The sequence below is a fragment of the Cavia porcellus genome, unplaced genomic scaffold, assembly GCF_034190915.1.
Source record: "Cavia porcellus strain 051 isolate PalLab524CR breed Dunkin Hartley unplaced genomic scaffold, mCavPor4.1 scaffold_13, whole genome shotgun sequence".
NCBI classification, from domain to species: domain Eukaryota; kingdom Metazoa; phylum Chordata; class Mammalia; order Rodentia; family Caviidae; genus Cavia; species Cavia porcellus.
The window spans coordinates 71610791-71624308 of record NW_026947496.1 but is presented as its reverse complement, the minus strand read 5'-3'; the positions used below and the strand labels follow the sequence as shown (position 1 = coordinate 71624308).

Sequence of the window (13518 nt, the reverse complement as noted above, 5' to 3'; positions counted from 1 at the left end):
GGACAATATGTATACATCAACTAGTGATTTCTTACTGTTTATTTTTTTCTTTGAAAGTATGTACTATTTCTGCCCGTTTTCTGTTTTGTTTTGTCTGTTTTGTCTTTCTTTAAATAAAATTTAAAAAAAAAAAAGAAAGCTAAAGCCTCCATTCTCAGATGACTCACCAAAGGTGCCTGAAGAGAGTGGATTGCTAAGTAGTCACTGTGGGCTTTGCTTCTCCATGTGTGGTCCTAGACTCAAAAGAACGCACAAAGAGGACGACTTCTTAGAATAGATCACTGAGCTGTCAGCCAAGCCTCAGCCTATCCCTTTGCTGGTTAATGTTTGAAAAGCTCTGTCCTAGAGCAGATGGTTACACATGCCCTCTAGAGGCTGCCCAGCAACTTACAGGGAGTTTAAAAACATTTTCTCATTTCAGAACCTTTGCACAGAACTGCCGAAATATTGAACATTTAAACCTCAATGGGTGCACAAAAATCACGGACAGGTAAGTCGTGAGGATGAGTGTGGAGAATAACTGTCTGGGGGAGGGCTGGGAAAGAAACACGGTTGAAAATATCTTTAGTGGACCTCCTCTTTTTCAGCACGTGTTATAGCCTTAGCAGATTCTGTTCCAAGCTGAAACACTTGGATCTGACCTCCTGCGTGTCCATTACCAATAGCTCCTTAAAGTGCATCAGGTAGGAGTGCCTGTTGTTTGTGGTCAGGCAAATACCCAAACAGGTGACCAGCGTAGCTTACCTGAAGCCTTCCTCATGGTGCCATTAGAGCAAGGGGTTGGCAGCTTGATGGCTCCTACAGCTGTTGCTCCCTCACAACTGCTTGTGATCTCCTGAATTGAATGTTGGTCATACATTTTCTAGAGGAGGGGACTACAGAGGAGTTTTCCTTTCTTCTCTTCTTAGCGAGGGCTGCCGAAACCTGGAGTACTTGAACCTCTCTTGGTGTGACCAGATCACGAGGGAGGGCATTGAGGCGCTGGTGCGAGGGTGCCGGTGCCTGAAAGCTCTGCTCCTGCGGGGCTGCACGCAGGTACCCAGGCATCCATACTGCTCTTGTCATGTGTGTCAGGGAACTCGCTGTTGCCTGGCTTTCATCCTCCTCTTCTCTGTCTGCTCAGTTAGAAGATGAAGCTCTGAAACACATCCAGAATTACTGCCATGAGCTTGTGAGCCTCAACCTGCAATCCTGCTCGGTAAGGCGTGTCTCTCTGGAGCGTGGCCTGCCCTGTGCCCTCCAACAGGGGTCTGCAGTGGGCCCTGCCCCAGCCCTGTGCATTGAGGTGACTGGCTCACAGCCACATAGCCACAGCTGATTGATCTTCCTAAGTCTCTACATGATCTGTGTTACCACGAGATGAAGGAAAACAAGGAGGCATCATCAATATAAAGCCACTGATATCTCCCCTAAAATGTGAATTTGATCTTGATTTTTTCAGAGTATTGAGGAAGATATTAGATCTGAATGGTTTAAGAGAATATCTCAATTTCTTTCTTTCTTTTTTTTTTTTTTTTTTGTAACTTATAAATTAGGGATGCTGCTGGGCCTGGTGGTAAACATCTATAATTCCAGTTGGCAGGCTGAGACAGGAGGATTACCATGAGTTCAAGCCCAGAGTGGGCTACATAGTAAGTTCAAGGCTAGGCTGAACTGCATAGTAAGACCCTGTTTCAACCCCCACAAATTAAATAAATTGGGGTGATAACATGTCTACTTTTGCAGTGGATAAAATAAGATATGGAAATGCTTTGAAAAACAAAGAGCATATATAAGAGCAAAGTAACATTTTCATTAGGACATCGCCTACAAAAACACTTGGTCCTTCTTCACTAATGTGTAAATGTTGATAAGCAAAAAGGATGCTTGCAGTAGCCCCTGGGAATTTCAAGGGAAGCATAGATTTTTGAGAAAGGTAAGAAAAAGCCCTTGAATTCAGCTTTTAATTAATGAATCTTAAATCTGTAGAGTCCCTGATGGTGAAAGAGAAAATAAACTACCTTCTGGATAGTCCTGACTTTGTGGACCTGGGACTGTTCAAAGACCTCAGACTCTGTAGGGCAGCACTGGCAGGGAACTTAAAGTCTAACATAGATGTGCCTGTTCGTTTCTACATGGAGCAGTATATTTAAGTGAAGATATTATTTTGAATCTTCATTAATAGAATGCTGAGGCATTTACTAATAACTGATTTAATTTTCGTATTGTCTAAGAACTTGAAATATAAATGTACCTATCTATGGTTTATATGGGGACTAAGGCACTAAGCTATAGACATTCGCACATCATTTAGCTCAGCAAGTCTCAAGCTCTACATTTAGCTCATGCTTTATCATCAGGAATTTTTCCTTGACAAAAAAAATCAAATATTTTTAAAAATTGTTAATTTTTTCCACTTTTGTTAGGAATGTTTGCAGTATACAATAAAAATTGTTAATTATTTTTTCCACTTTTGTTAGGAATGTTTGCAGTATACAATAATTACATTCACTGTAGAGGATTGGTAAAATGTACATAGCACATTTCAATTCCCTTTTCCCTTTGTTTCTTAATTCTCCAAAAGTCAAATTTGTATCTAACTCGTGAGAATAGAAAAGGAATCTTAAACTTTTATTTTTCATTAGTAAAACTAGAATATTTTAAAGCTGTACAGCGATAATGCAAGTACATGTCTACCCTCTGCTTTTCCTTAAATTATTAGGAGAAACTAATAGTAACTGTGAACAAAATAAGCAACTAGTATCTCATTTTTCTCCTGCTCCTGTTTGAGTATTGATGTCCTCTAGCATTTTTCCCCGGGCTGTTTCTCCACAGCGCATCACAGATGAGGGTGTTGTGGAGATATGCAGGGGCTGCCGCCAGCTACAGGCCCTCAGCCTTTCTGGGTGCAGCAGCCTGACAGATGCCTCCTTGGCAGCCCTGGGGTTGAACTGCCCACGAATGCAGTGAGTATGTCATGCTTAGCAGGAGAGATCTGGGTGAGCACAGCTGGTGAGAGGGGTGCTGGTGTGACTGAGTGCTTAGCATGTGAAGCCCTGGGTTTGGATTTCACACAGAAAGAGTCACAGAGACAGAAACAGGCAGAGACAAACCAAGCAACCAACCTGGCCAGAAAATAGGTCGAAGTTATTACTGTAAGGGAGTGTTTAACTTTGAAATGTTATTTATGCATTTTTCTCCTTGTAATCATGGGTAACAGACCTTTTTTCACTGCCTACAAACTCTTTAAATTTCATGTTGGGTCACTCAGAATACAGTAAATCTATTTTTTCTTTCTTTCTTTCTTATTGGTACTGGGGATTGAACTCATGATCGCGTGCTTGTAAAGCAGGCACTTATGCCACTGAGCTAAATCCCCAGCCCCTAGTAAATCTGTTTCATAACTTTGTTGAGTAAAAGTTCATCTTCAAATACAAGATATTTATAAAGCATGTGCTGGCATGGCAGGTAGAGTCCTGGGTTTATTGTCTGTGTTCTGGATGAGACTGTTGGTCTGGGCAGGTTGCATTCCTCCCTCAGCCTAAGTTCTGTTCAGTAGGGATGGTTTTTGTACTTCATAATCCTTACTGCTAGAAGCAGAATTGTGTCAAAGAGCGGATAAGCTCAAGAGCATGCATTGTAAATCCTGAGTTTCTGTTGTTAACCAGCTGGTGCTTTTCTGTCCCCTTTGTGCCCGCTTCCCAGAATTTTGGAGGCTGCCCGATGCACCCATTTGACTGATGCAGGCTTTACACTTTTAGCTCGGGTAAGCAATAGGTTTTTAAAATTAAACCAAACTGTCCTCCACCTCCCTAATTCAAAAACTTGGGGCAGCCAGGCATGGTGATACACCTTTAATCCTAGCACTTAAGGGCCAGAATAGCTCAGGTTCCTGCCTGGCACGTGCAAGGTCATGAGATCAATTCCCAGTACAAAAAAAAGAAAAAAAAAATTCTAGCACTTTGTGAGGCTGAGACAGGAGAATCACTGAGTTCAAAGCCAGCATACGCTACACAGTGAGTTTAAGGCCAGTCTGAAATACATAGTGAGACTCTGTCTCAAAAAAAAAAAAAGTTGGGGTCACTTGGAGGTACAAAGAGCTAGCTTCAGAAAACAAGCACAAAGTCATATAGAGCCCTAGGGATATGTTGTGCAGTTGAGCAGAAATCTAGCAAGACCCTGTAGGAGATCCTGGAAAGATATAGACCTCCCTCTCACCTGAGCAGGTGGCACCACCCTCAAAGGAGCCTCTTCTCCAACTGAAGACACCTTTCTCATACAGACCCCGACCTGCCACTCTGCATCCTCCTTTGCCTGGGCTGGCACTCTGCCTCTGCTCCATGCCCAACATTGCCTGTGAACACTGACCACCGCGGCCGCCGGGGCCCTGTAGGGTGCATGCTGGGAGCCTGTGTCCTGGGGGTGCTGCCATACTCCTTTCTGCCGCCCTCCTCCCCTTAATGCAGCCAAGTGCCCTATTCCCATGCCCAGTGGTTAAATTTTCCTGTTGATGTCTAGGAGCCACTGGGGAGTGGTGCACGATTCTCTTTTCAAGTTGAAAAAAGGAAATGTCATTGGGGTAGCCCTGTTCCTACTCCCAGGCTGTCTGTGACTCAGAGGGCACCAGCTCAGAAGTGCTGGTTCACTGGATGCTCCAGGAACAGGGCACACTATTTAATGGTAGAGAATAGAACCCTGGCTGGTACTCAGAGGGACAGAGTGAGTGTCCAGGGTTGCCCTACCCATGGGCTACAAAGCAGCTGTGTCTGGTGGACTCTTTCAGAATTGCCATGACCTGGAGAAGATGGATCTTGAAGAATGCATCCTGGTGAGTGGACTCTCAAGAGCCCTGAAGGGTCCTAATTCACCCAGGGCCACAGACTACCTGCCATGCCAACCCTTTGTGCTTGCAGAGGTGGCAGAGTTAAGGGAACCCTCTAGGATCATGGTGGTGGGATGTGTAAGCTTATAACTGTTTCCCAGTCATCAGACAAAACTATAGCAAATAAATTCAACATAGCTCCTTCATTTGCCTACCATTAAAATGAAAAAAGCCTCCTTTGATTTTTTTCACAGACCTTGAGGGAGGAATAAATAAGCTTGCATGTCCAGTGCTGAGGTGACTGCAGAAAGGAGACTCCAAGAAGCTTTTCTTCCTACTCCCTCCTTGACCCCTGCCCCTAGTCCCCCAGGTCCCCTTGAAGCACCAGAGGTGAGACCAGAGGGCAGCTCTGTGTCTCCAGGAGCAGACAGATTGGCGGGTACTGGGGAAGACAGGTGCTCCCTCCCAGCCAGTGTATTTGAATGAGATTTTCATTTTCTCTCGCACCTTTGAGTCCCATGTTCAGGAGAAGCCAGGGTCAGATACAGAATTAAGGTCTGGTGTAGAAGCCATACTGACAAGGCATGTTTTTCTCCAGATAACCGACAGCACACTCATCCAACTCTCCATTCATTGTCCTAAGCTGCAAGCCCTGGTGAGTCTTTGGAGTTTTTTTTTTTTTTTTTTGTAATATTATTCATCTCTTAAGACTGACAGGGACCTTCTAACTAGCAAAAAATGGTGTGTGTTCTCATTCTTTGAAGGTATCATTATTCTTGGTTTCAAAGATCTACTAGTTGGGCTGGTTTGGGAGCAGGGCATCTGAATGTTACTGCTTTCACTGTGGGGCATTCGTCAGTGGGGATTCATGTTCTGATCACTGCAGTCACATTCACGATCATCTTGTCAGGCAATGACATTACCATGTTAAAATGTATAACCCAACGCAAAAGACTGGGCACATCCTTGTGTTATATTTCACATGTGTACATCTGTAGAAATCTGAATACAGCTGGGTGTGACAAATATGTGCCAGTGATCCCAGCACTCAGAAGGCTGAGGCAGGAGAATTGCTGTGAGTTCAAGACCAAGACCAAGACCCTGTCTCAAGAAGATAAACAGATAAAAACAAAAACAAAAGAAAAAAATCCTGAATATATTCCTGGATGCATATTTTGGATCTGAGGCAGACCTTTCCATACTTCGCACACTATTTCACTGTTCGCCTTGGAGCCTAGGGCAGGGGCAGAGTCACCATCCATCCATTGAGCCAAGCCATGCTTGGGAATGTCCTGTTCCCATTCCCATCTAATCAATGAAGAAACGGAGGCCCCACATTGGGAAGGGACTCAGGTCTCCAGGTCTCTTGGCCTCCCCTGGCTCTGGTTTTTCCACTGCCCTAAGGATGCACACAACACATCTTTCTTCAGGCAGCTTTTGCCTGTCTTCTCTGAAACTTGCTGTCTCTACAGGGGGTGAAATTCTGTAATGTTGGTAAGGCATCATTTGGCCTTGAATTCCTTTCCTCACCAACTTTCTTTCTTCCTACATCCCTTTCTGCATCCTTCTTTCTGCATCTGATCATGGGCGGAGACAAGTGTGGCTTGGCTTTGGATGCCTCTGGAACATTTTGTAAGATTTGGCTCTGATTTCATAGATCAGTCAGAGACACAGCCATATCCAAATTCTCTGTGCAAATGACTGTATTTTCCTCTAAATATTGCAAATACTTTTGTGGTTATAACATTTTTAACCCCTATACTGGTTCAGATCTGGTTCTGTGATTGACAGTGACTGTTGCTCAGATGTGCTTTCTGCCTCTCTTCTCTTTCTTAATGCTTTCTGCTTTATCTCCCCACTCATTTTTCTCCTGAGACCTTCAGCCTCTCAAAAATGTGAAGGAATTTTGGAGCCTCCTGCTTTGTTTTCTCCTTTACTTTCTGCCTGTCCTTTCCCAAGATGCTTTGGACAGGGACCCCCTTCCTTCCTCGGTCTCCACAGGCATCTGCTCACACCGGGTAGCTGAAGGAGGTCACAGGCAACAGTGACGCTTCAGCTGTGCAGGGTGCAGGGGAAGGGTCTACTCCACTGTCAGGCAATGTTTGCAGTTGGACAATGTCCTCCCCTCTGGGGTTTGTGGTAACTGAAAGCCTTGTCCATCTTGTCCTCTATTTTATACAAGCTACAAAATAAGGACACAAGAGCAAAAAAATAAGCTACAGTAAAAACAGAAGTCTAAAGTAAGAGCTCCCTGTCCCTATCGGGACAGAAAAACAGGGAAACTGCAGTTGAAAACTTCGCTTCAAGATCTCAAGGTAGAGAAAAGAAATACTTTGACTGCATTCAGTGTCTGCTGCTCATCTGTTCACTGCACAAACAGTTCTCGAGGACTGCCACATGGCAGGCCCTGCTCTAGGGACTGCAGAGTAAGAGGATTCCTCAGGAAAGACTAGCTTTATCCTGACTGAAGCTTCAGAGGATCCTTGCTGAAGGAGTACTGACAGGCGCTGTGCACTCTGATCATGGCAGTAAGAGCAGAGCTGAGGGCAAATGGCAGTGCAGGTTCTGTGTAGAGCACATGTGTACGGCTGAGGCCCTGGCGACAGAACAGCGCGCGTGACTGTGGGGGGTGGCAGCTTGCGTGGCCTCTACCCTCTGAGTGTGTTGCATAATAACTGCCTGTTCTCTGCAGCCTCCTGTGGGGATGCAGCCCCCAAGGAGCAGCCTGACAGCACCTGAGACGGACCCAGGCCCAGGCTGCTGCAGCCTAGCAGGGCACCTCCCGCCTCAGTCAGAAGAGGCAGTCGGGGGGCTGCATCTGGAACCCGGAAACGATTCATCCTGTACTGAAGATGTGCGATGTGCGAGAAAACGGGAAGCGGCCCGATGAGAAGCCAGGAGACTGCTGCAGCTCAGCACCTTGCTCTGCTTCCTGAACATGGAAGGCCCAGTGTCATACACGCTGTCCCCCCAGAACCGGTCTGATCCTCATGGGACAAAGGGCCTTGTGCTGTCACAGAAAGAATCTGGAAGGCCTGTCCGAAGGGAAACCTGATCTTGTGTGTTTAGAAATCAAATACAGAATTTCAAACAAGGGGAGCCCCAGATTAAGAGGAATACAAAGTAGCAGAACCTGGAAGGCCTGAAGAGTCATGGAATTTGTTCAGACACCCTAAGGATCCTCTTTGTTACTTGAGTTTTTAGCTTGAAGGATATGTCATTGCAGATTCTAATGGCTATTAAGGGCTGGTTCCTCTTAAATACCAAAGCCAGTTTTGAGTGTTCTAGAAAAATAAAATTTTATTATGTATCTTGTCTTAGAAGCTACTTAGGCATAATTTTAGCAGTCTGTTAAAAGAATATGGCTAACAGACAATTTTATTTTTCATCAAGATTTAGTAAAATACCATGATGTATAGGAACCAAGACCATCAGATGTCAACACAGTGACCCTCCCTTTGTAAGAGTGGACAAGGGCATACATCCCCAGCTGTTCAAAAGCCTGCTGTTGGTCACGTGAAAGGGTATCATCAGTCCACTGCCCAGTACTCTGCAGGAAAGGAGTGTGTGTAAGAATGGTTAGGATTCAGATAGATGTTTTCTCCAGTGAAAAGTGGAAACACTGAATCACTGTGGAAATAACTATATAAAATAGAATGTATGTTTTGTTTGTTTTTGTAGTGCTGGAGATCTAAGCTAGATCTAAGCTTCATGCATGCTGGATAAGTGCTCAACCACTGAGCTGCACTCCTCCTCCTAGAATATGTTCTTTTTAGTCTGTTTCAGGCCCATCTGACCAGCATCTCCTTTCTACTCACTGTATTGCCCTGCTACAATAATGGGTTCCATTTATTCAAATGGAACCCATCTTTTCACTGTCAGTCACTAATTCCCATTTCTCCTTGCCATACAGCCTAAATTCTGTTGTCAGTTTTGGTACCAGGATCAGATTTACGACTCTGCTGCTGCCAGGAAGGCACTGTGCTGAGCTAAAGCCCTGCCCCATGTTGTCAGTTAGTAAAGCTCTCTCTTAATCCTCAAGACTTTCTGACTCCTCTCACTTAAACTTTTATCCTTAAATTTAAAGGTGAGCTGATGTTGAGCCAGGTCTTGAATAGAAACAAGGATGAGGTGGAGAAGAGCCTGAGGGGACTTTGCACAGAGAAGCTGGGCTGAGTCTTGGGGGCAGGAGGAGAGAGCACAAAGCTACAACAGAGCCTTGGGTTGCTGCAGAGGCGGCCAGGCCTTGTAATTGGGATGTGTAGTAGTTTGCATGTAATTCTGACATGGTTGCATGTGTCCTCTATTTTACTATTTTTAGTTTTTATGCCTCTGTTCTTTTTCAGTCTTATTTTTGCATTTTTTTTGTTTGTTTGTTTGTTTTTTGTCTTTTTCCTTTTTATCGGTACCGGGGATCAAACTCACCACTGCCTGCTTGCAAGGCAGGCGCTTATGCCGCTGAGCTAAATCCCCAGCCCCTCACTGAGTATTTTTAGAACTTGTTTTATCTATTAGATTTTTAGCCATGTCTCTGTGCACTGATTTTTGTGGTTTCACTTTCATCCTTAAAGCTCACTGTTTTGCTTTTTGAGATAGGATCTTGCTATGTATCCGACTGGGCTTGAACTCACTAAGTAACCCAGGCTGGCTAGGCTTAGCCTTAGATTTTCAGTTCTTTCCATAAACCCAAGGCCGCTTTCCTCATTGGAAATTCAGGGAAGCCTGGGATCATGATTTAGACCTTCAACTCCCTGAGGACAGAAAGACCTTCCTTCTCACCACAGCACCAATAGCCTAGTAGGTTTAAAAGACCCTTGAGATTCTCTTTTGGAACAAAGTGGGACATAAATCCAAGTCTTGACAGCTGGTATGAGTGACAAGGGCCACCCACACAGTCGTGCAGCTGAGACCCCAAAAGCTGCAGCAGTGCTTCTTGGGAGGATGCTGACTTTCCCCCAGGCCTGTCATGGGGCTATCCCCAAAAGCGGCTGTGGAGGAAAGGGAGAGGTGAGGGGTCCCCACAGTCAGCACCAGCAGGCCTACCCCAAGTTCCCATTAGGCACCCACAGCACAAAGCTGTCCTGTCAAGACAGCTGGCCAGCTCCTCAGTGCTGGCCACAGACGGAACTGCCCTTGTTGGAGCAGATCTAAAGGGAAGATTCGGGACTTAGGACAAAAAGATCTGGATTCCACAGGCTGCCTTACAGTAAGTGGTGTGAAATTTTTTACACTTCAGTTCAACTTCCATTGTGCACCTGGCCTCCTCTAGAGAGCATTGAGACGAGTGGGACACACCATACACACTTCGGAATCTTAACAGACTCCTAGCAGCCTGGTGGAAGTGGAAGGAGTTCGTAAAAATAAACTTGAGGATAGCATTTATCCCTTCTCTGCCAAAAGTGAACTTCCTTAGCTTAAAAATGTTCCTCATGCTTGGTGTTTGTTTTGAAAATGGGGATTCACTGTGCTGTTCCATTCATAGGCTCAAGTGATTCTGCCTCAGCCTCCCAAATAGCTGGACTCCACATTTGCCACTGTCCCCATGCTTTCTTGCCTACCATTGATCTTTAATGAAGAATGCTTGAACAAATGTCACCAGCAGAATCTGTGAAAGGGCAACATTTTGTATTTGCTGGAAAAATAAATATGGATTTTCAAAGAACAAATGCAAGTTTTGAGTCTCAGGAAAGTGGAGTAGATGCACTGCTCTCTTTCATCCAGCTGAGTACAGCCAATATCCCTAAGGTGACATAGAAAATAAACCTTAAGACTAGTAGATCAAGCCAGGGATGGTGGCTCACCCTGTAATCCCAGCACTCAGGAGGCTGAGGCAGGCAGATCGTGGAGTTCAAAACCAGCCTGGGCTACGAGTTGAGCTCAAGGCCAGCCTGAACTGCATAGTGAGACCCTGTCTCAAAAAAACCAGAAACCAAACAAAACAATAAAAAATTACAACAGACTAACAGATCAAGAGAAGATGCCAAGACCAGCAGAGACCTCGGAACACAAGCAAGCAACATAGCAGAAAGTTCCTTGACCTTTTCTTTTGCTTCATATAACCGAGGCTGGGTACTGTAGTGCTGACAATGTAGAAATGCCTGAGCTGCACAGCAAGAAGACCCTGACTGACGACACACACACACACACACACACACACACCATATGAAGAGAACTTGTAAGAGAAAAGATAATAACACCAGCATGCTACAAATCTCAGAATCAGACCGAGCATGGTGGCACATGCCTTATAATCCCAGCACTTGGAAGGCTGAGACAGGAGGATCATGAGCTCAAGGCCATCCTGGGCTACAAAGTGAGTTCTGCATAGCAAAACCCTGTTTCAAAAAGAAAAGAATTAAAATAAAAACAATCTCAGAATCATATGACAAAAATTTTAAAGCAACCAATGATGCTTCAACTAAGTAAATCTGAACACACTTGAAACAAAAAATGTGTCAGCAAAGATTATATGGAAATGTATAAAAACAATTGAAATAAAACTCAGTGGATGACCTTAAAGCAAAATGGAAAGAATCCATAAACTTGAAGATACAACAATAGAAATTATCCAACCTAGGCAATAGAAGATGGACTGAAGAAAAGAAAGATCAGTGCCTCAGGGCCTGTTGGAATTAGAACAAAACGTCACATATCTCAAATTCCAGCAGAAAAGAGAGAAGGTGGGGGTGAAATCATGGCAGAAGAGACCCCAAATGTGGCAAACGATAGTACATCTGCAAATTCAAGAAACAGGAAAAACCCAAAGAAATTTACACCGGGACACAAATTTTTTTCCACTGCTAAGGACTGAACCCAGGCAGGCCTCGCACTTACTGGGTATGCTCTATCACTGAGCTACAAGCCAGAGCCAAAAAAAACTTTGAAAATGAGACAGGCAGTGCACAGACAGAAGGGATTCAAATAACAGCAGCAGAGGCAGAAAAAAGCACAACGCTGGTTACAACACTGGTTGGTTTTGTGTAGTGTGATGAGGTTCAGGAGACAGGAAATACCTCACGTTAGAATGGAGCTGAAAGGACTCTTTCCAGACTCAGTCTCGCAGTTCCTCCCCCAGCTGTCCTTCACTCCTAGTGCGTTCAGTTGCCTGTTTCTCTTATTCCACATCAGTCTTTTGGGCTTTTTTCCCCCCACTTACCAGGAAACTTCTCACCATGATTCCAAAGCTCTTTTCTGCTCCCTTTATCACTTAACTCCCTAAGGGTAGTGACTTCCAATAGCATTTATTCATTTTAACTGGTTTTGTTTTTTATATGTTGTTGAAATTCTATTAGTGATTCTGTGTGTGTGTTTTTAAGAGGAAGTTTCACTATGCAGATCAGGCTGGCCCTGAACTCTCAGTGATCCTGCAGCCTCAGCCTCCCCAGAGCTGGGATTACAGGGGTGCACCATCACAACTGGCTATGAGTGATTAATCTGTATACAGTTTGTAGCGCTTATTACATGTATAAATGCATTCATATTGCTATATGTAGTTATATATCGTCATCATGATTGCTTTACAGAATGGGCATTCTCTGATTTATTTACCTTTTCTATATTATTCGAATGTTCTAGTGTTTTCTAGTTTGGGGCTATTACAGCCAGCACTGTTTTCAGTTCATACATACATGCACTGTGGTCAGATGCCCAAACTGCCCAAGCTGTTCCACATCCTTACCAATACTTACTGTCCATCCTTTTCATTTTAGCTATTGTCGTTGGTTTGTAATGATGCTGGTAATTTTTTTGATGTTTTTTAAAAACATGTAACACTACGTTCCCCAGTGACCTTAAATAAAAATAAAATTTGCTTTTATGGCCGGCATGGTTCTGTGGTCTCCCTGTAACCTACCCGTTTCCACCTACATCCTCTTCCTGCCTGTCATGCTGACCTCCCAAACTGTTTGCCACTGTCCTCCTGCGCCCTCCCGCCTTGCTCAGGACGAGCTCTTAGCCCTTCGTCCTTACTTCGGATACCAATGCAGGAGCCTCTCCGTTAGGTCCAATCCCACTATTGCACGTTCTTGAGCCTCATTTCAGCTTCACTTTAATATTTTCCTTAGTGCAATTTCATTTCTCAACTCTTGTAATCTGGGCTCTACCAGTGCAAGAGTGTTTCCTCATCACTGCACACAACACAGCCTGGCAGAGTTGGAACTCAGTATATCTGAAAGAAAAAATGACAGAAATTTAATGCAGTGTCTTTTGTCTGTAACAAATTTTGTTAGGTTAAATATTGTATTTGATATGCACTGAGGAACACTGTCATAACTGAAACTATTGATAAAATGCTGTTTGTCTGTGTAAGTAAGAACTGCCTTCTACACCCTTCAGAAATGCTCGGTACACATCCTGAGTCATGGCTGTTTGTAGTTTTTTAAATGAAGGACATGAGAATCTTTCATTTCACTATCCTCAATCCAGTTGGAGAAGTAGGTATTAAAATTGCGCTCAAGGATGTACTCTCTGAAAATTTCCATCTTTTTAGTCAAAGGATTTAATACACACATGCACACACAACCTACTGCCTTGTTGCAACTTTGGTGCTTATGATCAGAGCGCCGAGGCTGTCTGACTTGACTGCTTCACCAGTGCCTTAATCCATTTTGTGCTGCAGCAGGGCAGACTGGGTACATAATGAACTGAAATGCCTCAGTCTGGAAGGTCCAAGATGACGGATGGGCTGGCAACATGGTGAGGATATTTTTGCTGTGTTA

General features: G+C 44.2%; 1 protein-coding gene across 6 annotated transcripts in view; it reads left to right on the top strand.

The window, feature by feature from the left end:
• Fbxl2 (F-box and leucine rich repeat protein 2) overlaps positions 1 to 13518 on the top strand; it is an 82478-nt gene that overhangs the window by 65785 nt on the left and 3175 nt on the right. For 3 of the 6 annotated variants that reach the window (XM_003473395.5, XM_063260436.1, XM_023566545.2), the window contains 8 exons: positions 422 to 490; positions 588 to 683; positions 909 to 1035; positions 1124 to 1198; positions 2815 to 2945; positions 3685 to 3745; positions 4763 to 4807; positions 5400 to 5456. In XM_003473395.5, the coding sequence (XP_003473443.2) occupies positions 422 to 490; positions 588 to 683; positions 909 to 1035; positions 1124 to 1198; positions 2815 to 2945; positions 3685 to 3745; positions 4763 to 4807; positions 5400 to 5456 (661 nt within the window). Of the gene's footprint in view, positions 1 to 421; positions 491 to 568; positions 684 to 908; positions 1036 to 1123; positions 1199 to 2814; positions 2946 to 3684; positions 3746 to 4762; positions 4808 to 5399; positions 5457 to 7493; positions 12618 to 13518 lie in introns of those variants that run through there. The other 3 variants (XM_063260438.1, XM_063260437.1, XM_023566546.2) reach the window with 2 other exon arrangements.